Source organism: Oncorhynchus clarkii, chromosome 23 (genome assembly GCF_045791955.1).
Source record: "Oncorhynchus clarkii lewisi isolate Uvic-CL-2024 chromosome 23, UVic_Ocla_1.0, whole genome shotgun sequence".
Classification (NCBI taxonomy): domain Eukaryota; kingdom Metazoa; phylum Chordata; class Actinopteri; order Salmoniformes; family Salmonidae; genus Oncorhynchus; species Oncorhynchus clarkii.
The window spans coordinates 37,452,800-37,479,746 of NC_092169.1; the positions used below are offsets into that span (position 1 = coordinate 37,452,800).

Genomic DNA, 26,947 nt, shown 5'->3' on the forward strand with positions numbered 1-26,947 from the left:
CTCTTCCTCTCCTCCTTCAGCCCTTCTTCCAGCGGTGGTAAGGAATGGCATTATGACATAACGTTGCTGTAACGAATGGAACTAAATTGACATTGTGACTTGGCAATATTTTTACTAGATAATTATTTAAAAGCTTGTCAGGACTCATCTTAGGCTATATAAAAACCTTTATCTGAACTATGTCTGTATAACTGTATTCCGTTGTCTAGCAATAGTTATAGTCTAGCCTTTTAAAGTTCACAACCCATGGTAGAAAATTACCCTACTCCATTCAAATAGAACGATTACATCATCCTACATGAGTTGGTTCCATTGATATCAAGCCTAAGTCGGATATGAATGACCAACTACTTGAATTTGGAGGATAGGTTTGTTTTCCTCCCCATGTGTTTTTTTCCCACCCCTTTTATCTCCCCAATTTTATGGTATTCAATTCTTAGTAGTTACAGACTTGTCTCATCGCTGCAACTCATCGCTGCAACGCACGGACTCGGGAGAGGTGAAGGTCGAGAGCCATGCATCCTCAGAAACACAACCCAACCAAGCCGCACTGCTTCTTGACACAACGCACATCCAACCTGGAAGCCAGCCGCACCAATGTGTCGGAGGAAACACCATACGCCTTGCGACCTGGTCAGTGTGCACTGCTCCCGGCCCGCCACAGGAGTCGCTAGTGTGCGATGAGACAAGGATATCCCTGCAGGCCAAACCCTCCCTAACCCGGACAACGCTGGGCCAATTGTGCGCCACCCCATGGGCCTCCCGGTCCCGCCTGGCTGCGACAGAGCCTGGGCTGGAACTCAGAATCTCTGGTGGCACAGCTAGCACTGCGATGCAGTGCCTTAGACCACTGCGCCACCCGGGAGGCCCTCGTTTGTGTTTCTTACTAAAAGAAACAGAAGTTCGAGTGAAAACTCGGAGCTGTGGGCTGCACTCACCCCTCTCTGTATTGCACCACACTGGAACGTTCACAATTCGTTCTATTGTGTAGAATAGGCACAACTCTCTATGGAGGAAGACGTTATGTAATGTGGTTGGGGATCATGTCAGCTCTTCATTAAATTCATCTACAGTCAGAACATTGCACCCCGTGACCCTAATATGTCTGCAGTCCACCTGCACCTGCCCCGGTGACATAACACCTTGAATAACCAGGGCCTAAGTATAGAGTAATTTGAACTGAACTGTGTTTTAACTGGCTCCGGTGGTGAGTTCAACTACCTCTTACAGTTTGGCTGAGGGAGGTGGAAGACGAATGCTGCGGACTAGATTATATGAATGATCTTGTCTGTTGGATATCAGAGTGACGTCAATTTACCAACATTACAACCAGGAATACGACTTTTCCGACGAGGATCCATTGTTCGCACCACCACCCAGGACATTGGATCTGATTCAAGAGGCCAACCCAAAACAACGTCGCTGCAGAAGAGGTAGACGGAGCGGCCTCCTGGTCAAACTTCGAAGGCGTGCACACCACCCACCACTTCCAAGTATATTACTCGCTAATGTCTAGTCTCTAGATAGCAAGGTAGATTAAATTAGGAGAGAGATCCGGGATTGTAACATTCTCTGTTTCACGGAAACATGGCTTTCTCAGGATATGTTGTCGGAGTCGGTATAGCCACCGGGATTCTTTATGAATCACGCCGACAGAAATAAACATTCTCTCTGGGAAGAAAGGCGGGGGTGTATGCTTCATGATTAACGACTCATGGTGTAATTGTAACAACATACAGAATCTCAAGTCCTTCTGTTCATCTAAAATCAAATGCCGACCATATTATCTCCCAAGAGAATTCTCGTCGGTTATTATCACAGCTGTGTATATCCCTCTTCAAGCTGATACCACGACGGCTCTCAAGGAACCTGAACTGGACTCGATGCAAACTGGAAATCATATATCCAGAGGCTGCATTTATTGTAGCTGGGGATTTTAATAAAGCAAATTTGAGAATAAGGCTAAATTCTATCAGCATATTGATTGTAGCACTCGTGCGGGCAATACACTGGATCACCGCTGCTCTAACTTCTGGTCTGACCAATCGGATTCCATGCTTCAAGATTGTTTTGATCTGGGAAATGTTCCGGGCAGCCTCAGAGAATAACATTGATTTATACGCTGACTCAGCAATGTTGGCGATGTTGTACCCACTGTGACTATTAAAACCTACCCTAACCAGAAACCGTGGATAGATGGCGCAAAACTGAAAGCGGTAACCATTGCATTTAACCATGGAAAGATGACAGAATATAGATGGTGTAGTTATTTCCTCCGCAAGACAATCAATCAAGCGAAATGTTGGTTTAGGGACAAAGTGGAGTCGCAATTCAACGGTTCAGACACGATACATATGTGGCAGAGTCTACAGGCAATTACAAACTACATAAAGAAAACCAGCCACGTCACAGACACCAACGTCTTGCTTCCAGATAAACTGAACACCTTCTTTGCCCGCTTTGAGGAAAGTACAGTGCCACCAACGCGGACCGCTACCAAGGACTGCGGGCCCTCCCTCTCCTTCTCCGTAGCCGACATGAGTCAGACATTTAAACGTGTTAACCCTTGCAAGGCTACCGGCCCAGACAGCATCACTAGCCGTATCCTCAGAGTATGCGTTGACCAGCTGGCTGGTGTGTTTACGGACATATTCAATCTCTCCCTATCCCAGTCTGCTGTCTCCATATGCTTCAAGATGGCCACCATTGTTCCTGTACCCAAGAAGGCAAAGAGAACTGAATAAATGACTATAAGCTTTGGATGGTACTACTTATTTCATCATGAAGTGCTTTGAGTGACAAGTCAAGGATCATATCACCTCCACCTTACCTGCCACCGTAGACCCACTTCAATTTGCATACTGCCCCAATAGGTCCACAGAGGATGCAATCGCCTGCACACTGCCCTATCCCATCTGGACAAGAGGAATACCTATGTAAGAATGCTGTTCTTCGACTACAGCTCAGCATTCAACACCATAGTACCATCCAAAGCTTATCATTAAGCTTGAGGCCTTGGGTCTCAACTCCGCCCTATGCAATTGGGTCCTGGACTTCCTGACAGTCCGCCACCAGGTGGTGAAGGTAGGAAACATCTCCACTTCGCTGATCCTCAACACTGGGGCCCCACAAGGGTGTGTGCTCAGCCCACTCCTGTACTCCCTGTTCACCCATGACTGCGTGGCCATGCACGCCTCCAACTCAATCATCAAGTTTGCAGACAACACGACAGTAGTGGGCTTGATTACCAACAAAGATGAGACAGCCTACAGGGAGGAGGTGAGGGCCCTCGGAGTGTGGTGGCAGGAAAACAACCTCTCACTCAACGTCAACAAAACAAAGGAGATGATTGTAAACTTCTTGAAACCGCAGTTGGAGCATCCGCCTATCGACGGGACAGCAGTGGAGAAGTTTTAAGTTCCTCACCGTACACGTCACTGACAAACTGAAATGGTCCACCCACACAGACAGTGTGATGAAAGTGCAACAGTGCCTCTTCAACCTCAGGAGGCTGAAGACATTTGGCTTGTCACCTAAAACCCTCAAACTTTTACAGATGCACAATTGAGAGCATCCTGTTGGGCTGTATCACCGCCTGGTACAGAAACTGCACAGCCCACGACCGTAAGGCTCTCCAGAGGGTGGTGCCGTCTGCACAATGCATAAACTACCTTCTTTCCAGGACACCTACAGCACCCGATATCACAAGAAGGCCAATAAGATCATCAAGGATGAAAACCAGAAGGCAAGGTCAGTACAGGTGCATCAAAACAGGGACCGAGATACTAGAAAAACAGCTTCTATCTCAAGGCCATCAGACTGTTAAAACAGCCATCAATGACACAGAGAGGCTGTTCGCACTTTAATAAATGGATCACAGGCACTTTGATAATACCATTTTAATAATGTTTACATATCTTGTATAACTCATCTCATGTGTATATATTGTATTCTATACCATCTATTGCATCTTGCCTAAGCTTCTCGGTCATCGCTCATCCATATATTTATATGTACATATTCTTATTCCATCCCTTTACTTAGATTCGTGTGCATCAGGTAGTTGTTGTGGAATTGTTAGATATTACTGCACTGTCAGAACTAGAAGCACAAGCATTTCGCTACACTCGCATTAACAGCTGCTAACCATGTGTGTGTAACCCACAAAACTTGATTTGATTTTGTTAAAGTGCAGTGTGTTTGACTGTGCATATTAGATGTACTTGTGGGGATACTTTTTGATTTAAAACAGGGTTGGGGAACTGTGATGTGGTGGGGGGCACAAACAAACAGAACTCATCATGAGGGGCCGCAGTGGCTCCACTGACTCTTGTGTGGGTGAGACTGCTGGGTCTCTTAGCAACAGTGGCTACATTCAAGTCACTACTGTGGATCAATGTTTCCGCTTATTTTTTTCAGGCGCACATTCACAGTGAACACTGAGGCTGTACCCTTAGTTTCAGACTGTAGTCAATAGGCCATTGTGGCTATTGTGGCCAACAAAACCAATGGATCAAATTCCATAACATTTTCACATGGAAATAGCTTTTGATGCAGGCCTACATTGCACAAGACTTTTAAAAGCGTTTTTACATTATGAAGGGCTTTACATTAATTCATAATTTTTTTACTTTGATTTTTTACATGGGCAAATTAGGTGACTGTAAATTGCATTGCATTGTATTGTATTGTGTCGTATGATGTAATCCCAGACTCAATCTTGCAAAGTTAGTTGTGTTTTGGTTTGTTGCATTGAAAAGGGATTGATATAATGTTAATTAAATCACAGAAGAAACGTTGATCTATATAGTGCAAACTAAAGGGGGGAACTCAGTGAAGTTCAGTCTCTTGCGTCTCTGCCCGGCCTGGCATTACTTATGGAGGACATGCACGGCCACGCACGCAGTTTACAGGGAACATTTGCTCTAGACCATGTATGAACATGTTTACTATTATCCAGCAGATGTAAACAATAAAGTTATTCAAGTATTTAAATGAAGGAACTGACTGCAAAGGAATGAAGAGAGACATTTTTCTATCCATGTAGAGCATCAACAAGGCTCGAGGTTCACAGAAAACCCCAGATATTGTCAACGGTATGGTGTTGGTTACAGATAACTTTTGTTTTCACAACAACCAAAAAAAATGGAGTGTGAGAGTTCATGTACCCCACTTTACCGAGACGCTCGTCAAATCTTTGTCCTTTAAGTTGGTACATTGGTACATGTTGGTGCTGGTTCAGAATCCAGAGGCGAGGCAGAGAAAGGATGTTGCTGCCATGCCAATACCAACATGTCAGGGTTGTTCCACTTAGCTGTAGATGGATGTGGTTTGAAATGGCTGAATGGAGCTGATGGTGGAATGGGAGCCATCCATCATACACTGGTTGTGAGGTTATTGGTAGCTATGGTTACCCAACTGTTTGTTTTGCTCCCCCTAAAGCCGTTCCATTCCCACTGTTTCAAACCACCATCATGACGTGATTTCCAGATTATAAGGCAGTAGGGGAACTCTGGATTTGATGCATTCAGCTTCTTTCTTATTATGACTGTTGTTTAAAACAATTATTTCACTCTCACACACATGCATCACTAGCTCCTAAATTAATAACATGGGTAGAGAGCTCTTCCAGATGGTAGATTATATATTAGACCTTCCATACCACCACGCCCAGTATGTTGAGTCATGCCATTGATGCCAACCTGGTAATCATGTTGAGTTGAGAAGAACACTGTTATCCCAGGGCATGTTGTAACATTCTTCACTGTTTTTAAAATGTAGTAGTAAAGGTTGATTCAGCCTTTTTCATCATCTTCATCTTGTCTTTCGTCTTGTTAAAATAAAACAAATAAACCTGGATCCTCTTCTCTTTTCCCATGCAGATATCACGTGACATCACCGTCAGGGAGACCCCTGACCCCCAGACCCCCTGTGGAGATGGAGCCCCAGGGGCTGTTCGGAGCAGAGGGGGATTGTGGGATGTTGGGTCTGCTGTTGCCCAGTCCCCAGAGTGAGGCGTTTACCCATGAGCTGGAGAAGCTGTCCCTACAGCCCAGTAACAACCTACACCCCCTCAATGAACGCAAGAATGGTGAGTGGGGAGGAAAGACACACACACAGTGAAACAGAATCAGTGGTTATAGTCAGTCATTATAAGGAATCGGCTGTCTAGCATGCATTGCAGGCTAACCATTACTCACACAGCCCAGTTGTTGTTCTGGCAGCTCTATGGGTCTGGCTAAGGCACTGATGAATGAACACATGATTACTGGGTTGAACAGGGCTTTAGAAACGCCATTCTGTTTGCCAGGTCCTAATGACAGCTTAGATGGCTTAAATGAGAATTCCACCCAAAAACGATCTCTCGTTAGTCCATTGTTGATATAGTCCCACATTATTTTTGCATGTCAGCAATAGATGATATATATAAACTCAGCAAAAAAAGAAACGTCCTCTCACTGTCAACTGCGTTTATTTTCAGCAAACTTAACATGTAAATATGTGTATGAACATAACAAGATTCAACTGCTGAGACATAAACTGAACAAGTTCCACAGACATGTGACTAACAGAAATGGAACAATGTGTCCCTGAACAAAGGGGGGGGGGGGCAGGGGGGGGGGTCAAAAACAAAAGTAACAGTCAGTATCTGGTGTGGCCACCAGCTGCATTAAGTACTGCAGTGCATCTCCTCCTCATGGACTGCACCAGAGTTGCCAGTTCTTGCTGTGAGATGTTACCCCACTCTTCCACCAAGGCACCTGCAAGTTCCCGGACATTTCTGGGGGGTATGGCCCTAGCCCTCACCCTCCGATCCAACAAGTCCCAGACGTGCTCAATGGGATTGAGATCCGGGCTCTTTGCTGGCCATGGCAGAGCACTGAAATTCCTGTCTTGCACGAAATCCCGCACAGAACAAGCAGTATGCTGGAGGGTCATGTCAGGATGAGCCTGTAGGAAGGGTACCACATGAGAGAGGAGGATGTCTTCCCTGTAACGTAAAGCAATGAGATTGCCTGCAATGACAATAAGCTAAGTCCGATGATGCTGTGACACACTGCCCCAGACCATGGCAGACCCTCCACCTCCGAATTGATCCCTCTCCAGAGTACAGGCCTCGGTGTAAAACTCAATCCTTCGTCGATGAACGCGAATCCGACCATCACCGCTGGTGAGACAAAACTGTGACTAGTCAGTGAAGAGCACTTTTTGCCTGTCCTGTCTGGTCCAGCGACGGTGGGTTTGTGCCCATAGGCGACATTGTTGCCAGTGATGTCTGGTGAGGACCTGCCTTACAACAGGCCTACAAGCCCTCAGTCCAGCCTCTCTCAGCCTATTGCGAACAGTCTGAGCACTGATGGAGGGATTGTGCGTTCCTGGTGTAACTCGGACAGTTGTTGTTGCCATCCTGTACCAGTCCCGCAGGTGTGATGTTCGCATGTACCGATCCTGTGCTGGTGTTACACGTGGTCTGCCACTGCGAGGACGATCAGCCGTCCGTCCTGTAGCGCTGTCTTAGGCGTCTCACAGTACGGACATTGCAATTTATTGCCCTGGCCACATCTGTAGTCCTAATGCCTCAATTGCAGCACTTTCACGCAGATGAGCAGGGACCCTGTGCATCTTTCTTTTGGTGTTTTTCAGAGTCAGTAGAAAGGCCTCTTTAGTGTCCTAATTTTTCATAACTGTGACCTTAAATGCCTATGGCATTTACACACACACACACACACACACACACACACACACACACACACACACACACACACACACACACACACACACACACACACACACACACACACAGTACCAGTCAAATGTTTGGACACACCTACTCAAGGGTTTCTTTATTTTTACTATTTTCTACATTGTAGAATAATAGTGAAGACAAACTATGATATAGCACATATGGAATCACATAGTAACCAAAAAGGTGTTACACAAATCAAAATATATTTGAGATTCTTCATAGTAGCCACCCTTTGCCTTGAAGACAGCTTTACATGCTCTTTGCATTCTCTCAAGCAGCTTCATGAGGTAGTAACCTGGAATGCATTTCAATTAGCAGGTGTGCCTTGTTAAAAGTGAATTTGTGGAATTTCTTTCCTTCATTTATCCAATCAGTTGTGTTGTGACAAGGTAGGGGTGGTATGCAGATGATAGCCCAATTTGGTAAAACGCTATGAGGAATGGCTCTCATGAGTTTCATCATAGCGCTTGATGGTTATTTCAGTTTTGATGTCTTCACGATTATTCTACAATGTAAAAATAAAGAAAAACCCTGGAATGAGTAGGTGTGTCCAAAATGTTGTGTGTGTGTACACAACAGGCCTACAAGTCCTCAGTATAGCCTCTCTCAGCCTATTGTGGACAGTCTGAGCACTGATGGAGGGATTGTGCACACACACACACTTATATTTACACACACACAAGTATTTTTGTACCCCTTTTTTCTCACTAATCTCACTAATTTCATGGTATCCAATTGGTAGTTAGTCTTGTCCCATTGCTGCAACTCCCGTACGGACTCGAGAGAGGCGAAGGTCGAGAGCCATGCGTCCTCGAAACACGACCCTGCCAAGCCGCACTGCTTCTTGACACACTGCTCGCTTAATCCGGAAACCAGTCGCAAACACCGTACTACTGGCGTCCGAAGTCAGCGTGCATGCGCCTGGCCCGCCACAAGGAGTCAATAGAGCGTGGTGGGACAAGGACATCCCTAAGTTTTTTATATATATAAATATATATATAACAGAAATACTGCCGGTATGACTCATTTTGCGTCATGTAATGCTACATTTAGAAATTGTAATTGCTCAACCGTCGTATGCTTACGCTCGCACCCAGAATGCATCGCTCCCTTTGCTACACAGGGACAGGGCAGATATAGGACATGACAATGACATTAATACATGCTGTTACCTAAATCGTTAACTATCGAGATAACTAGGCTATATGTTTTGAATTTGCTATCTAGTCAGTCTGTCTATCATTATTTATTTTATAGGCTAGCCTACCTGGTGCTGCAATGCCTCCGCCTGGACTTTTCATAAACACATGAACCCTGTTTGCTGACCAAAAATGTGCTATAAATCGGCAAACGACTCACTAACTAACAAGGAATTTCAACAAATGTGGCTGCACGCGTCTCCGTGATTGAAAGACTGCCAATGCCTGTCAATGCAATAATTCTATTCCGATGAGCTCTTCAGAGATTGAGAGAACAGTGTGCAACACATCACATCCAGAGGGTTTTGATCCAATTCTGATCGGACTAATTGTTTGATATTGTGATTATTATTTTTTTTACTTGTCCATTCGGGACAACTTCAGACTATATTCTTCTTGCTAGATGTATTATTATTGTTTTGACTTGTCCCGGACAAGGGGATAAGCATTAATGTCAAGCCCTGATACATCTCTTCCCACACATCACCTGCACTTCAGACATTGAGCAACTGGAGAAACTACATACTGTTAAAAGATTAACCACATGGGAGTTGTGAAAGTGTCAGACTCCTTGGAATCCTGGTCAGAATCTCTTACCCTCATAGCTGACCTGGACTGAGTTCACTGAGCTGACCCATATCTTAGGAAACATTGCAGAGACTGTCTGTGTTTGCATGTAAACTGTCTGTGTGTGTGTGTCTGTGTGTTAACTCAGCCCTACATAGACCAGTGTTTACATAACACTATGACTGACAGTCTGGTCAGGGTGTTCCCCAGAGGTCAGTGTTATTACTCCATTGAAATGTGAATCAGCCAGACAGACCCTAGTGTCACTTAGCTAGTGTTATGACTTTCTGTTCTCCTAAAAGATGCTGTAAGGGGTGATGGGCGATCACTCACTGCAGGGGTTAAGTTGAACCAATCCTGTTCTGCCTCTTGTTTCTTACTGATGGGTTGATTGCTACTGACTGATGAGGACAGATACAATCCATCAACTGAAGCATACCGACAGAAACAGTCAGATAGCGAGAAAGCGAGTGAAAGAGGGAGGGGGCAGTGGTTGATCTGCCTACAAGGGAGAAATTGTGTGTGAGAGAGAGAGAGAGGAGTATTAGAGTAGCGCATTGAGAGAATATCAAAGCATGCATATCCTGGTAGACTTGGAGTCTGGTGATTCATCTCTCCCGTAGCTCTCTGTGAACTAACACTGACATATGGGACGATAGTTAGTCTGTAGCATTCAGACCTTCCAGAGCTCCCTCAGCTCTGTCCTGCGTGGCTGATATTAACTATGGCTTGTCTGAATGTGGAGACCCCCTCCGTCTGCAGGGACCGATTCAGATCAGGTGACTCGCTCGCTCGCTCACTCAGCACCCTCTTATTACCTTTGCTTGTTTGTGGTTCCTGGAGTATCAATTTGTTGAGACATAGTGTTTTGGGTAGGGTGTGGTTTAGACCCCTGTATAGGCCAACTGAGTGTATAGGCCAGATACATTAGGAGATTCTCCACTTATTCTGTTGTTTCTTCGGTTATGGCTTTTTTGGCAGTGGCGCATTCAGTGAGACTTGTGATTCAGGGAGTGAGGGGCATTTCCATGTAAAAAACTCCAATAGCACTAATATGTGAAGTTTATCAAATTTGGTGTCAAATGAAAGCTAAGATTCTATATTTTGGGGAAATTAATCCCTATATACAGTACTAGTCAAAGGTTTGGACACATCTACTCATTCAAGGGTTTTTCTTTATTTTTACTATTTCTACATTGTAGAATAATAGTGAAGACATCTTGGCATTCTCTCAACCAGCTTCAATGCTTTCCCAACTCTTGAAGGAGTTCCCACATATGCTGAGCACTTGTTGGCTGCCTTTCCTTCACTCTGCGGTCCAACTCATCCCAAACCAGCTCAATTGGGTTGAGGTCAGGTGATTGTGGAGGCCAGGCCATCTGATGCAGCACTCCATCACTCTCCTTCTTGGTCAAACAGCCTTTACACAGCCTGGAGGTGTGTTGGGTCATTGTTCTGTTGAAAAGCAAAATGATAGTCCCACTAAGCGCAAACCAGGTGGGATGGTGTATCGCTGCAAAATGCTGTGGTAGCCATGCTGGTTAAGTGTGCCTTGGGAACCACACATGCGGAGATCATCCGTTCACCTACTCTGCGTTTCACAAAGACAGAGCTTGGAACCAAAAATAAAACATTTGGACTCATCAGACCAAAGGACAGATTTCCACCGGTCTAATGTTCATTGCTCGTTTCTTGGCCCAGGCAAGTCTCTTCTTCGTATTGGTGTCCTTTAGTAGTGGTTTCTTTGCAGCAATTTGTCCATGAAGGCCTGATTCACGCAGTCTCCCCTGAACAGTTGATGTGTCTGTTAGTTGTGGGAATAAGCAAAGGTTTAGATTTCTGAACAAACAGATGGAAAAGGGGTCTCAGACAACATGTAGCAGAAAAAGTATTTTGAAATACATCAATACACAATGTTGAACTAATATCAACACTTAGATTTAGTTTTGGAGCATTTTTTTCTGCCTTCTGTAACTTTAAGAAACGTTGCCTTGGGCCTTGTAATTCTGCCCCAATATCTTTAAGATATTTTCTAATATCTTTCCCTCGTGAGGAGGGAGAATAATGAAAGTTCACAGAAGTAACAAGCAAAGGTAGACCTACCATTTAGGTTTGATTTTACTAATAAAACAATTTGGTGTATTATTTATTAAGTGATTAAAACATGTCATTCTGTTACCAAATCAGTAACAGAATGACCCAAAAAACATTTAACAGAATGACTGCAACTGAATTGGCTACAATGGGAATTCATAGTAGTGACAAACCCACAGTTGGGTCACCTGCTACTGTCCTTCCTTCCACTGGCATACTGTTGTGTTCAGCTCATAACTGTTTTCTTTCTGTCAAATGGTCAAATCAAGACTGTTAAACCTCTCCCTCACTCTCCAGTTAATGTCACCTCTCCCAGCTCTTACTGATACCTAACCATGCTCTTACTAACTGGCTCTTACTAACTGGCTCTTACTAACTGGCTCTTACTAACTGGCTCTTACTAACTGGCTCTTACTAACCGGCTCTTACTAACCTGACACCGAGCAATGCAAAACACTCACCAGAAAACATTTTTGTAACAGAATCCGTTCTATAATGGGGAAAATCAAACTTCTCTTTCGGGGTTGCTGTTAGACAAACTACCTGTGAAAAGCAGCATTTATTTTGACTATCCGGATATACAAAAAAAAGTCATTATTTGAATAGTAAAATCTTTTCAAAATCCCATCCCTACTATACAGTAGAGTACAGTAAAGCACACGAGTACAGTATCATTTACAGTATTGTACTGAACTATACTCTGTTTTACTGTACTGTGATGTCCAAACTTATGAAACCTAGACGTCTATGATTGATTGGTTCAGATTTGGTCCGGACCAAATTTGGTCTTGTTTGGGGGCAGAGCTCATTAGAATAATAGCCAGTGTGTAGAATTATACCCAAATATGCAAAGGAGGATATTAAATATTTGTACCTTTTTCAAATCAAATCAAATCAAATTTTATTTGTCACATACACATGGTTAGCAGATGTTAATGCGAGTGTAGCGAAATGCTTGTGCTTCGGTGTGCGAGTTCATTAGAACGTGCGTTGAAGATGTCGTTCCCATAGCAACGATTAAAACATTCCCTAACCAGAAACCGTGGATTGATGGCAGCATTCGTGTGAAACTGAAAGCGCGAACCACTGCTTTTAATCAGGGCAAGGTGTCTGGTAACATGACCGAATACAAACAGTGCAGCTATTCCCTCCGCAAGGCTATCAAACAAGCTAAGCGTCAGTACAGAGACAAAGTAGAATCTCAATTCAACGGCTCAGACACAAGAGGCATGTGGCAGGGTCTACAGTCAATCACGGACTACAGGAAGAAATCCAGCCCAGTCACGGACCAGGATGTCCTGCTCCCAGGCAGACTAAATCACTTTTTTGCCCGCTTTGAGGACAATACAGTGCCACTGACACGGCCTGCAACGAAAACTTGCGGTCTCTCCTTCACTGCAGCCGAGGTGAGTAAGACATTTAAACGTGTTAACCCTCGCAAGGCTGCAGGCCCAGACGGCATCCCCAGCCGCGCCCTCAGAGCATGCGCAGACCAGCTGGCCGGTGTGTTTACGGACATATTCAATCAATCCCTATACCAGTCTGCTGTTCCCACATGCTTCAAGAGGGCCACCATTGTTCCTGTTCCCAAGAAAGCTAAGGTAACTGAGCTAAACGACTACCGCCCCGTAGCACTCACTTCCGTCATCATGAAGTGCTTTGAGAGACTAGTCAAGGACCATATCACCTCCACCCTACCTGACACCCTAGACCCACTCCAATTTGCTTACCGCCCAAATAGGTCCACAGACGATGCAATCTCAACCACACTGCACACTGCCCTAACCCATCTGGACAAGAGGAATACCTATGTGAGAATGCTGTTCATTGACTACAGCTTGGCATTCAACACCATAGTACCCTCCAAGCTCGTCATCAAGCTCGAGACCCTGGGTCTCGACCCCGCCCTGTGCAACTGGGTACTGGACTTCCTGACGGGCCGCCCCCAGGTGGTGAGGGTAGGCAACAACATCTCCTCCCCGCTGATCCTCAACACTGGGGCCCCACAAGGGTGCGTTCTGAGCCCTCTCCTGTACTCCCTGTTCACCCACGACTGCGTGGCCACGCACGCCTCCAACTCAATCATCAAGTTTGCGGACGACACAACAGTGGTAGGCTTGATTACCAACAACGACGAGACGGCCTACAGGGAGGAGGTGAGGGCCCTCGGAGTGTGGTGTCAGGAAAATAACCTCACACTCAACGTCAACAAAACTAAGGAGATGATTGTGGACTTCAGGAAACAGCAGAGGGAACACCCCCCTATCCACATCGATGGAACAGTAGTGGAGAGGGTAGCAAGTTTTAAGTTCCTCGGCATACACATCACAGACAAACTGAATTGGTCCACTCACACAGACAGCATTGTGAAGAAGGCGCAGCAGCGCCTCTTCAACCTCAGGAGGCTGAAGAAATTCGGCTTGTCACCAAAAGCACTCACAAACTTCTACAGATGCACAATCGAGAGCATCCTGGCGGGCTGTATCACCGCCTGGTACGGCAACTGCTCCGCCCTCAACCGTAAGGCTCTCCAGAGGGTAGTGAGGTCTGCACAACGCATCACCGGGGGCAAACTACCTGCCCTCCAGGACACCTACACCACCCGATGTCACAGGAAGGCCATAAAGATCATCAAGGACATCAACCACCCGAGCCACTGCCTGTTCACCCCGCTATCATCCAGAAGGCGAGGTCAGTACAGGTGCATCAAAGCTGGGACCGAGAGACTGAAAAACAGCTTCTATCTCAAGGCTATCAGACTGTTAAACAGCCACCACTAACATTGAGTGGCTGCTGCCAACACACTGACACTGACTCAACTCCAGCCACTTTAATAATGGGAATTGATGGGAAATGATGTAAATATATCACTAGCCACTTTAAACAATGCTACCTTATATAATGTTACTTACCCTATATTATTCATCTCATAGGCATACGTATATACTGTACTCTATATCATCGACTGTATCCTTATGTAATACATGTATCACTAGCCACTTTAACTATGCCACTTTGTTTACATACTCATCTCATATGTATATACTGTACTCGATACAATCTACTGTATCTGCCTATGCTGCTCTGTACCATCACTCATTCATATATCCTTATGTACATATTCTTTATCCCCTCACACTGTGTACAAGACAGTAGTTTTGGAATTGTTAGTTAGATTACTTGTTGGTTATTACTGCATTGTCGGAACTAGAAGCACAAGCATTTCAGGATACATCACCATGAAGAGAAAAAAATCACATTTATAAATATGTATTTCTGTATATTACAGATCAGGCAACCTTGATGTCATTCTGTTAATGTAATTTTCTTAACGGGTGTTAATCCACTTCACTTCACCTTCACTTCAGTTGTCATGTCATAGCTGACACTCCGTTCTTTCTGCAGGCATCTTCGAAAATTAATTCGGAGTAGATATTTAAGAGTTTTTGGAAAATGTGGTCACATAAAAATACTGAGGTGGACTTTACGGTCATTCTGTTACCACACATTATACTTCCACTGTACTTTGAGTAAATGTGTTTTTGTAAAATTTTCAGTGTGAATTGTTAAAAGTAGTCCTTGTGCATAGAGTTGTACAGTTGAAGTCAGAAGTTTACATAGACTTAGGTTGGAGTCATTAAATCTCGTTTTTCAACCACTCCACACATTTCTTGTTAACTTACTTTAGTTTTGGCAAGTCAGTAATTCCACTTTGTGCATGACACAAGTAATTTTTCCAACAGTTGTTTACAGACAGATTATTTCACATATAATTCACTGTATCACAATTCCAGTGGGTCAGAGGTTTACATACACTAAGTTGACTGTGCCTTAAACCAGCTTGGAAAATTCCATAAAATGATGTCATAGCTTTAGAAGCTTCTGATAGGCTAATTTACATAATTTGAGTCAATTGGATGTGTACCTGTGGATGCATTTCAAGGCCTGCCTTCAAACTCAGTGCCTCTTTGCTTGACAGCATGGGAAAATCAAAAGAAATCAGCCAAGAACTCTTGTAGACCTCCACAAGTCTGGTTCATCCTTGGGAGAAATTTCAAAACGCCTGAAGGTACCAGGTTCATCTGTACAAAGAATAATACGCAAGTATAACACCATGGGACCACGCAGCCGTCATACCGCTCAGGAAGGAGACGCGTTCTGTCTTCTGGAGATGAACGTACTTTGGTGCGAAAAGTGCAAATCAATCCCAGAACAACAGCAAAGGACCTTGTGAAGATGCTGGGGGAAACAGGTACAAAAGTATCTATATCCACAGTAAAACGAGTCCTATATCGACATAACTTGAAAGGCTACTCAGCAAGGAAGAAGCCACTGCTCCAAAACCGCCATAAAAAAATCCAGACTACGGTTTGCAACTGCACATGGGGACAAAGATCGTACTTTTGGAGAAATGTCCTCTGGTCTGATGAAACAAAAATAGAACTGTTTGGCCATAATGACCATCGTTATGTTTGGAGGAAAAAGGCGGAGGCTTGCAAGCCGAAGATCACCATCCCAACCGTGAAGCACGGGGGTGGCAGCATCGTGTTTTTTGGGGGTGCTTTGCTGCGGGAGGGACTGGTGCACTTAATAAACTAGATGGCATCATGAAGAGGGAAATTGATGTGGATATATTGAAGCAACATCTCAAGACATCAGTTAAAGCTTGGTAGCAAATGGGTCTTCATTGGAAAGTCTTAAACTTTCCAATGATTGGTTTTTGTTTGGCTGTCTTTTAAAGTGAAAAATCGTAATCAGTGTCATTCTGTTACTGTGGAATTGCCCAGAGTGGATGGGAGTTTGTTTCTCAGGGTCAGATGAAGGTGTCGGTCTGTTTGCTCAGAATGACTCCGAGGTCACAGGCTACTCAGCATTCTGTTAATGCAATGATGTGTCACATTGGGAGGTTTTGCCACTCTAAATTGTACAACTCAATGTATGTTCTGTATTGAGGTAGTAGGGTTGTTTTTGATCTGGGGAATCAATTTGGTTTCTTGGTTGCAGTAATGTTGTTTATTGTAACAGGAAGGAAACACAGAGCTGTTATGGTAATCAATGTAGTCAAGTACATTTTAGCTTTTTTCGCTGTTAAAAAAAAAAAATTCTCGCATGTTTAGCCATTTGAGATAAAATCGCAATTCTCCCTGATTTCTGTTCCTATACAATTTTCCAAGGACCAAAGAATGAAACAGTTTTTTAAGGAATGACATTATTGTTCAGATAAGGGATTAAAGTGGGTTAGCGGAGGACATTCCTTTGGTCAGTTTTATGTGGTCACACTGCTGGCTAGAGTGGAAACGAGTAGTAGTTGTTGGTGGCCGTGGGGGTCCAAACCCCCCTGGTATGTGTCTAGCGGTCTATCAGAACCACAATCTGCTCCGAAACCTCAGTTACTCATGATGACTCCAGACCCTCCGATGCAATGCCGTCTGGTTGTTTACTGAAGGGTCTACCCTTCTCTCTCTCTCTTCTCCAACAGTCCTTCAGCTGAGGCTACAGCAGAGACGTACCCGTGAGCAGCTGGTAGACCAGGGCATAATGCCACGTGAGTATGGGCACTGCCACTTCATAAAGTCATAATGTAATTATCTGTCTGTTGATGAAGCTGACATGTGTTTCTGTTCATGCAGCTCTAAAGAGCCCAGCAGCATTCCATGAGCAGATACGTAGCCTGGAGAGAGCCCGGGTTAGAGCTCAGCCTTGCAAATACATTCCTTTAATATATTCAGTAACTTCTTACATTGAAATGACTTGACAATGCCCTGACCCCCTGTTCCCTTCCCCAGACTGAGAACTTCCTGAAGCACAAGATTCGCAGCCGACCAGAGAGATCTGAGCTGGTCAGAATGCACATCCTCAAGGAGACTGGGGCAGAGCCCTCCTTGCAGGCCACCCAGATGAAGCTGAAAAAGGCCAAGCTGGCTGACGACCTGAATGAGAAGCTGGCTCAGCGCCCCGGTCCCATGGAACTGGTAGAAAAGAACATTCTGCCTGTAGAACCCAGCATCAAGGAGGCCATCATTGGTGAGGGAGAGGAGAGAGAGAGAGGGGTTGAGAGAAAGATGGTGATATGGAGCCGTATGTATCAAGTCTTAGTGTAGGAGTGCTGATTTATGATCAGTTTTGTCTTTCTGGCTCATAATGAATAAGATTAGATGGACAGTCGAAATCTGATCCTAGATCAGCGCTAAACGGGCCCAGATCACACAATTCTTAGGCCTCTTCATTCACCTTTCGCTCTTTTTAACGTGGCCCTTAGTTAGTGTTCTGTATTATTGTTGACTGTGTTGGTCCCTCAGTAAACTACCCCAAAGCACTGGACGCCTACGGGTTTGAGGAGGACAGCGGGGATGCCCCGTCTCCAGAGCAGCCGGCCAGCCACGAGTCCCAGGCCGCCGCACCCTCCCCTGGGGAACCCCGGGCCCTGGAGACCCCCTGTCCACCACCGCTGCCCACCATAACCAACAACCATACCATCCTACAGGTAGGGACTAGGGAGGATCTTTATCCACTCAAATATCCTCTTGAAGGACAATACATATGCTTCATCATACCTAGTGTTGAAAAGGGAGGGTATATTACGGGAAACTTTCTAAGTTTACCAGTAAACTACCAGAATTTTGGTAGCTTTCAAGGTTTTTGGGGAATTGTAAAATGATGTCTAGTGGCTTTTTAGGTTTCTGTAATTAAAATAATCAAATAGCATGATTAAAAAAAATGTATGACAAAGCTGTAAAGCATAAATATAAACCAGTAACTTATTCAATACCCTTGGTGTCCCATGTAGCTCAGTGGGTAGAGTGTGGCACTTGCAACGCTGTGGGTTTGATTCCCACGGGGGACCAGTATGAAAATGTATGCACTCACTACTGTAAGTTGCTCTGGATAAGAGCGTCTGCTAAATTACTAAAATGTAAATGTAATAATGTGTTTAATATGAGGGTTTCAGCATGGAGCATCCTTTATAATTGTTATACACTTATTTATTTGACTATGTCAATATGACTTTGTTGTAAATGTTTTGGCGCCAAACTAGCAGTTGTGAAAAAAGTTAGTTGAAACGTTGCAGAATTAATAGAAAAATAATGCCATTGTTGATTAGATGCTTTTTTCATTAAGTTTTCTCTTGAACCATATGGTCTAGCCATTAGAAATGCATGGACAATATGGGCACAGGTATAAAAAATGAATATTGTAAATTACTGACGATTCCGTTAACTTTGGTAAATTACTGGTCGCTTTGCATCCCTAATATATTTTTTATTTATTTTACCTTTATTTAACTAAGTCTGTTAAGAACAAATTCTTATTTTCAATGACGGCCTAGGAACAGTGGGTTAACTGCCTTGTTCAGGGGCAGAACGATAATGATAATACCCCTCATTCTTTTTCTACCCATGAAGGATTGTAATAATTCAGAATTGAGCTAAATAAAATGAACTTGAAACATAGGCTTACCTGTCATGACTGAAATGTTAATGTTTTCCTCTCTTCTTTTTCTGTCCCAGCCCTTCCCTGTTGTCACCCAGGCAACAGCAGACTTTCTCAAAGATCTCTCCACCAATGAGCCACCAGTTAGTCGCCCAGCTCCAGCACCTCAGCCAATCACCACTGTTGCTTCTCAAAAGCCAGGGCCCACCCTAGTGAAAGTAAGCAGGCACATTGTTCTGTCTACTGTTTGGTGAAGTAGACTTTCCAAAAATACAAGTTCACATTAAAACAAAAGCTCCGTCTTTGAACTAGCATTGAATCCAAATCGCTGAATAAATAAAGGTGTTTTACATGTTTTAAATCTTTCTGTACTCAAATCTGAATTCAATCATCTTCCAGTTATTGAAAAATACAGTGCTTAAGTCACTTCTAAACACAAATTGTCAGAGTTGACCCTGTTCATTAAAACAAGTCTAAGACTAACCAAACTTCTATATCCTGTGAAATGGGAGACAACACACAGCCAATCAGTTGTACTAAAAGACACCAACTGACCTTTCTGCCTAGAGTGTACAGACTGACCCTGTACTCTTCCTGGGTTCATTTCTTCAGTTCTTAACTGGATTGTGCCCAGTAGTAAAAACATAACTTTTAACCCAAAAAGGAAATGCTTTTTTAGATGACTGTTTTTATGTCAATGTATTTGAGTTTTTATTTTGTGTAGAGAGCATCTTGTGTCATATTGTTATGCAATTATGTTTTCTATAAATAACTTGTAGCTTTGAAGCATGTACATCTTCTTTATCTTGGCGTTTCTCCTCCTCTTATCCCACAGCAGACCCAGCCCAGGCAGCCCGGGGAGAGGAATCGCAGTAAGAAGGGCAAGGAGCCCAAGCCCCGGATCAAGAAGTTAAAGTACCACCAGTACGTCCCCCAGGACCAGAAACAGGAGGCCAGCGAAGCCCCCATGGACTCATCCTACGCCAAGATCCTCCACCAGCAGCAGCTCTTCCTCCAGCTGCAGATCCTCCACCAGCAGCAGCAGCACTATAACTACCACACCATCCTCCCAGCACCCTTAAAGTAGGATATTACTGTAATTTCAGGGACAAAGTATGTTCATAATCACTTCTGACACTCCTAGGGGCAAATCCTAAGTTCAGTCAATGGGAGACCAAGTGAAAATGTTATTTAAATGGACCGGATCCATCTACCTGTTGTTCAAACTAAGGTTTACAAGAGAACGTTAGGTTAGCTGGAAAGTACCTAAAAAGCAACCCAGCTGTTGTTGTTTCCAATGGCCCAAATGGCAAATGGACAATTAGCTAGTTTCCAATAACAAATCCTCTGTAATGATATTAATAACCTGCAGGATGTTGTCTTAGTGGGAGTCCAAGGCCCATTAGAACTGTGTATGTCAGTTATTGTTGGAACTCATTGTTGCATTGTTCCATTTACTGACTGTGTACTGAGGCACCAGGCAGAGGAACCTCCTTAGTTCCCTTCATATTGCTAACACGCTTTCTCTCTCTTTCTCCCACATTTCCCTTCTCCCTCCTTCGTCATCTCTCACTCCACCATCTTTTCGCTTCCTCTCTTCCTTCAGGCCTGTAGCTGAGGGTCAGAGCAGCGCTGTGAACGGTCTGCCAACCTCTATAGTGGTGTCCCTGCCGCCTGCCGCCACTGTCCCGCCTCCCACCCCTGTCCGCCCAAACAGCCTATCCAACCGCAAGCCTGGCCACCTGCCCCCCAACCTGGAGGACATGAAGGTGGCCGAGTTGAAACTGGAGCTGAAGTGGCGAAGCCTCCCTGTGTCAGGGACCAAGACTGATCTCATTGAGAGGCTGAAGCCTTACCAGGAGAGCCCCAGCACCCCAGCTCTGACCCCCGGCCTGAACACCCTTCCATCCTCAGTCCCCACGGAGGTCAGCTCATCCCCCGCACTTTTCCTAGCTGCCCATCAGTTGGCACCAGAGAGCGTGAGCTCCACACCCCCAGTATCCCCAATCCCCACTTACCTCTCCACCTTTAAAGACAACAGAGGGGTGTCCGATCTATTTTTCGACCCCCAGAGGGTTAGTCCCGGTCGTGCAAGCGTGGGGATGTCCCCCCTGAGGCCGGGTGTCCCGGAGGAGAATGACCCGCGGCTCCATGAGAAGGAGCGTCAGATCAAGGAGCTGATGAGGAAGCTGGAGCAGGAGCAGAGGCTAGTGGAGGAGCTGAAGATGCAGCTGGAGGTGGAGAAGACCCAGCTTCTACAGGGACCCTCCACAGACCCTGTCCCCATGATCCAGACCTCCAACAAGGTCAAACTGGAAGACAGGGTCCTCCCTAAATGCTCAGCCATGGTTACTCTAAACATGGCTCCCCAGACTCACCCTCACTCTCTTTCCACTGTGGTGAAGCTGGAGGATGTGCTCTGCAACTCCCAGCCCCCGCACCAGCCCTACCTCACCCCCACCCTGCCCCAGTTCTTCATCAGCCACCAGGGGGCAGTGTCCCAGGTTGTAGGTCAGCCTGGCACCCAGACCATGCTTGCAGCCCAGGATAGCACTACTCAGATCCTCCTGCCTGTCCTCCAGGCTACGATATCAAATCAAGCCCCAGGCCTGATCCAGGCCTCAGTGCCCCAGGTACACACCACCAAGATGGAGACTCGGCAAGCCTCAACTCAACAGCAGATACTTAATCATAACCACATGCTGCAGGTAAGTCAGATCACACCATGGACCAGTTCCTGGAAAATATGGATCTGAAACCTGCTTGAAATGAGATCTAGTAGAATTGGTGATGAAGTTAAGGTTAACCCCTTATTGTGTGTCTCTCTTCTACAGACTTTCACAGCGTGCAACGACCCTGGCTCTGGGATGGTGGAGAACCAGACAGGGCCTGACATGCATCCCCAGTGTTTCCTGAGAAGCTCCCCAGATAACAGGCTCTCTCCCCGGGGGGCTTCACCCAACCCCATCCTCTCCAATGGGCCTGTCAACAAGGTATTATTGGGAAAACATCATCCTCTAGGCTAAATGTGATGCAAAATACACATTGTAAACCATCAACCTTTCCAGTTCCACTTTCTCCCTCAAATCCTGTTAAATCTTACATTGGTTATATGAGTCGTTGTTATGGACAATGCAGGCTGTGGTGGTTATAGACAAGGCAGGCTGTGGTGGTTATAGACAAGGCAGGCTGTGGTGGTTATAGACAAGGCAGGCTGTGGTGGTTATAGACAAGGCAGGCTGTGGTGGTTATAGACAAGGCAGGCTGTGGTGGTTATAGACAAGGCAGGCTGTGGTGGTTATAGACAATGCAGGCTGTGGTGGTTATAGACAAGACAAGGCAGGCTGTGGTGGTTATAGACAAGACAAGGCAGGCTGTGGTGGTTATAGACAAGACAAGGCAGGCTGTGGTGGTTATAGACAAGACAAGGCAGGCTGTGGTGGTTATAGACAAGACAAGGCAGGCTGTGATGGTTATAGACAAGGCAGGCTGTGGTGGTTATAGACAAGGCAGGCTGTGGTGGTTATAGACAAGGCAGGCTGTGGTGGTTATAGACAAGGCAGGCTGTGGTGGTTATAGACAAGGCAGGCTGTGGTGGTTATAGACAAGGCAGGCTGTGGTGGTTATAGACAAGGCAGGCTGTGGTGGTTATAGACAAGGCAGGCTGTGGTGGTTATAGACAAGGCAGGCTGTGGTGGTTATAGACAATGCAGGCTGTGATGGTTATAGACAAGACAAGGCAGGCTGTGATGGTTATAGACAAGACAAGGCAGGCTGTGATGGTTATAGACAAGACAAGGCAGGCTGTGATGGTTATAGACAAGGCAGGCTGTGGTGGTTATAGACAAGACAAGGCAGGCTGTGATGGTTATAGACAAGACAAGGCAGGCTGTGATGGTTATAGACAAGACAAGGCAGGCTGTGATGGTTATAGACAAGACAAGGCAGGCTGTGATGGTTATAGACAAGGCAGGCTGTGGTGGTTATAGACAAGACAAGGCAGGCTGTGATGGTTATAGACAAGACAAGGCAGGCTGTGATGGTTATAGACAAGACAAGGCAGGCTGTGGTGGTTATAGACAAGACAAGGCAGGCTGTGATGGTTATAGACAAGACAAGGCAGGCTGTGATGGTTATAGACAAGACAAGGCAGGCTGTGGTGGTTATAGACAAGACAAGGCAGGCTGTGATGGTTATAGACAAGACAAGGCAGGCTGTGATGGTTATAGACAAGACAAGGCAGGCTGTGGTGGTTATAGACAAGACAAGGCAGGCTGTGGTGGTTATAGACAAGACAAGGAAGGCTGTGTTTGTTCAGTGTTTTTTTATCTTCCTTCTCTTCCTCCAGTCCCCCTCTCCGTCTCCATCCCAGCCCAGCTTCATCCTCCAACCCTCCTCCTTCGTGACCCAGCCCCCCATGACCAGGGAGCCCCCTCGCTACGAGGATGCAGTCATACAGACACGCAACCTGAAGCAGGCCAACAACCTCACACAGGTGAACACACACACTCATACAGTGGTGTAAAGTACTTAAGTAAAAATACTTTCAAGTAGTTTTGGGGGTATCTGTACTTTACTATTTCTATTTTTGAAAACGTTTACTTCACCACTTTCCTAAAGAAATTGTACTGTATTGTATTGTACTTTTTACTCCGTACATTTTACCTGACAACTAAAAGTACTCGTTACATTTTGAATGCTTAGCAGGACAGGAAAATGGTCCAATTCACAGACTTATCAAAAGATTTGGCGGACTCACTAAACACACATGCATTTGTAAATTATGTCTGAGTGTTGTAGTGTTCCCAAGTCTAAAAAAAGGAGGAGTTCGGAATTCGGCCACCAGCTTCATGGAGTACTGCAGTGCATCTCCTCCTCATGGACTGCACCAGATTTGCCAGTTCTTGCTGTGAGATGTCACCCCACTCTTCCTGCAAGTTCCCGGACATTTCTGGGGTGAATGGCCCTAGCCCTTACCCTCCGATCCAACAGGGTCCCAGACGTGCTCAATGGGATTGAGATCCGGGCTCTTCGCTGGCCATGGCAGAACATTGACATTCCTGTCCTGCAGGAAATCACGCACAGAACGAGCAGTATGGCTGGTGGCATTGTCATGCTGGAGGGTCATGACAGGATGAGCCTGCAGGAAGGGTACCACATGAGGGAGGAGGATGTCTTCCCTGTAACCTACCGCAATGAGATTACCTGCAATGACAACAAACTCAGTCTGATGATGCTGTGACACACCGCCCCAGACCATGACGGACCCTCCACCTCCAAATTGATCCCGCTCCAGAGTACAGGCCACGGTGTAACGCTCATTCCTTCGACGATAAACGCAAATCCGTCCATTACCCCTCGTGAGACAAAACCGCGACTCGTCAGTGAAGAGCACTTTTTGCCAGTCCTGTCTGGTCCAGTGACGATGGGTTTGTGCCCATAGGCGATGTTGTTGCCAGTGATGTCTGGTGAAGACCTGCCTTACAACAGGCCTTACAAGCCCTCAGTCCAGCCTCTCTCAGCCTGCGGACAAGCTGAGCACTGATGGAGGGATTGTACTTTCCTGGTGTAACTCGGGTAATTGTTGTTGCCATCCTGTACTTGTCCCGCAGGTGTGATGTTTGGATGTACCGATCCGGTGCATGTGTTGTTACACGTGGTCTGCCACTGCGAGGACGATCAGCTGTCCGTCCTGTCTCCCTGTAGCGCTGTCTTAGGCATCTCACAGTACGGACATTGCAATTTATTGCCCTGGCCACATCTGCAGTCCTCATGCCTCCTTGCAGCATGCCTAAGGCACGTTCACGCAGCTGAGCAGGGACCCTGGGTATCTTTCTTTTGATGTTTTTCAGAGTCAGTAGAAAGGCTTCTTTAGTGTCCTAATTTTTCATAACTGTGACCTTAAATGCCTACCGTCTGTAAGCAGTTAGTGTCTTAACGACCGTTCCACAGGTGCATGTTCATTAATTGTTTATGGTTAATTGAACAAGCATGGGAAACAGTGTTTAAACCCTTTACAATGAAGATCTGTGAAGTTATTTTGATTTTTACGAATTATATTTGAAAGACAGGGCCCTGAAAAAAGGGACTTTTCTTTTTTTGATGAGTTTAGTATTTTACTGGGTGAATTTCACTTTTACTTGAGTCATTTTCTATTAAGGTATCTTTTACTTTAGTATGATAATTGGGTACTTTTTCCACTACTGCACTCATACAATAACACACACACATTCATAAATATATGAGGTGCTCTTCGAAGTCCTGATGGAATGTATTGCTATTGGTCACACCTCAGAGACTGTAATGCTGTTGGTCATGCATCTCCACCCCCTTACCTTATTGTCTCTTTCTCAGGTTTCCACGGCAAATAGCCAGCAGATGGACGACCTATTTGACATCCTGATTCAGAGTGGAGGTGAGAGTTCACAGCATCAGGAAAGGTTTACACCTTTAGCTCCTTGTCCTAACCCTGAAGGGACTGACTTAGTAATGACTATCTGGTCTTTTCATTTCTGTAAACAGTGATAAGGCTGCACTTTCTTTTTCAACATTAACATTAAAGAAGCCTGTGTTTTAATATAACTGATGAATTTCTCCCCATCTTCTGTTTCGTCCAGAGATCACTCCTTTCATCCAGCAGCCGGACCTTCTGTCTCTCAGCACCAAGACTGTTCCTGTCACAGCCAACATCACTACCCTCCCTGTCAACACCGCCCTGTCCAGGCCTCCTCCACAGATCCAGGTAGCTCCCCCTCCCATCTCGCCCGTCGACCCCCTCCATCTCCCAAGCCTGGCCTCCATGACCTCAGACAAGCTGTTGGAGGCCTTCCTTGAGGGAACCCTGAACGATCTGTCCCCAACCACGGACCCCCGCACCCTGGGTCTGATCGAGGATCTGCAGTCCCAGCTTCTGGATCAACCCTACTCCCCCATGGACACCTCGGAGCTGTCCTTCTGCGACTCCATGTCTCCCCCCTCCTCCCTCAATATGGGCATGTCTGACACAGCCCTGGACAACATGGAGTGGCTGGACCTAACCATGCCGCCCGGCCCCGCGGTGGGACTTACGCCACTGGGGATTCCTTCAGACGTCCTGGATACACATGACCTACAGCTGCACTGGGACTGATGGAGAGATGGATGAGGACAAGGATGGAGGGGAAAGGAGGAAAAGGATGGAGGGACGATGGTGGAGAGAAGAGGAGGATAGCAGTGGTTGAGGAAATGAAAAAGGATAGAGGCCCTCAACATAATAAATCCGGACTTGGTTAGTCAGGTTATAGTCCTGGTGCATTTTAAAACTTTATTTTTTAATACAAAATTGTCTTGTTTATTTTTTGCTACCATGTCCTAGGATTGGCCAGCCGGTGATGGGGGCATTGGGTGTTGCTTAATAGAGTAGTGGGGCCAGAGCCAAATGAACAAGGATGCAGACATTATGGAAATATCATGTAAATGATGGAGATATTTCAATCAGAACAAGGTTAGATGTTCCCTCAGCCCTCCTGGAGTTTTCATTGGGTTGAACTCCTGACAACTCCTGACAGTCAGCATGTACGGTGGTCAGCTTGCCTTGCGGTGAACACGTGGATGTGTTAACTTAGCATGCGTTTCACATCAGTCATATTACAGGGTCTTCATCTACAGCCATTTATCTGTGGACGCATGCTGTTTGGTTATTACAGATCTGTTGTAAACAAGCCACGACAGACAGCATAACTGACAGATGTAAACCAGACAGAGTACAAGGCTGTGTTTAACACTGGTCTTTTATTGCAACATACCTATATTTGGGGTTTCTGACCCTTCTGATACATATTGTATTGGTTGAGACAGTTGGACTATTTTAAGCAATGAACTGAACTGACGACGAGAACAAAATCACTCCTATTGGACAAGGAGGAGTAGT

At 45.4% G+C, this 26,947-nt stretch overlaps 1 protein-coding gene across 1 annotated transcript; it reads left to right on the top strand.

The window, feature by feature from the left end:
* On the top strand, positions 1-26,167 carry LOC139381578 (myocardin-related transcription factor B-like). Its single transcript, XM_071125221.1, has 13 exons — positions 1-37; positions 5,883-6,091; positions 17,087-17,152; positions 17,238-17,293; positions 17,394-17,631; positions 17,907-18,091; positions 19,116-19,256; positions 19,874-20,121; positions 20,645-21,746; positions 21,873-22,031; positions 23,387-23,533; positions 25,393-25,453; positions 25,656-26,167. The coding sequence occupies exons 2-13, from the start codon at positions 5,938-5,940 to the stop codon at positions 26,165-26,167; spliced, it is 3,069 nt and encodes a 1,022-aa protein (XP_070981322.1). The 5' UTR covers positions 1-37; positions 5,883-5,937.
* The last annotated feature ends 780 nt before the right edge of the window (positions 26,168-26,947 follow it).

Bases quoted from the DNA above. Each gene is read 5' to 3' on its own strand.
- LOC139381578 (XM_071125221.1), top strand. From the start codon at position 5,938: ATGGAGCCCCAGGGGCTGTTCGGAGCAGAGGGGGATTGTGGGATGTTG. The intron at 17,153-17,237 runs GTGAGTATGGGC...CTGTTCATGCAG, and splicing joins AGACCAGGGCATAATGCCAC to CTCTAAAGAGCCCAGCAGCA. The intron at 23,534-25,392 runs GTGAACACACAC...TCTCTTTCTCAG, and splicing joins AGGCCAACAACCTCACACAG to GTTTCCACGGCAAATAGCCA.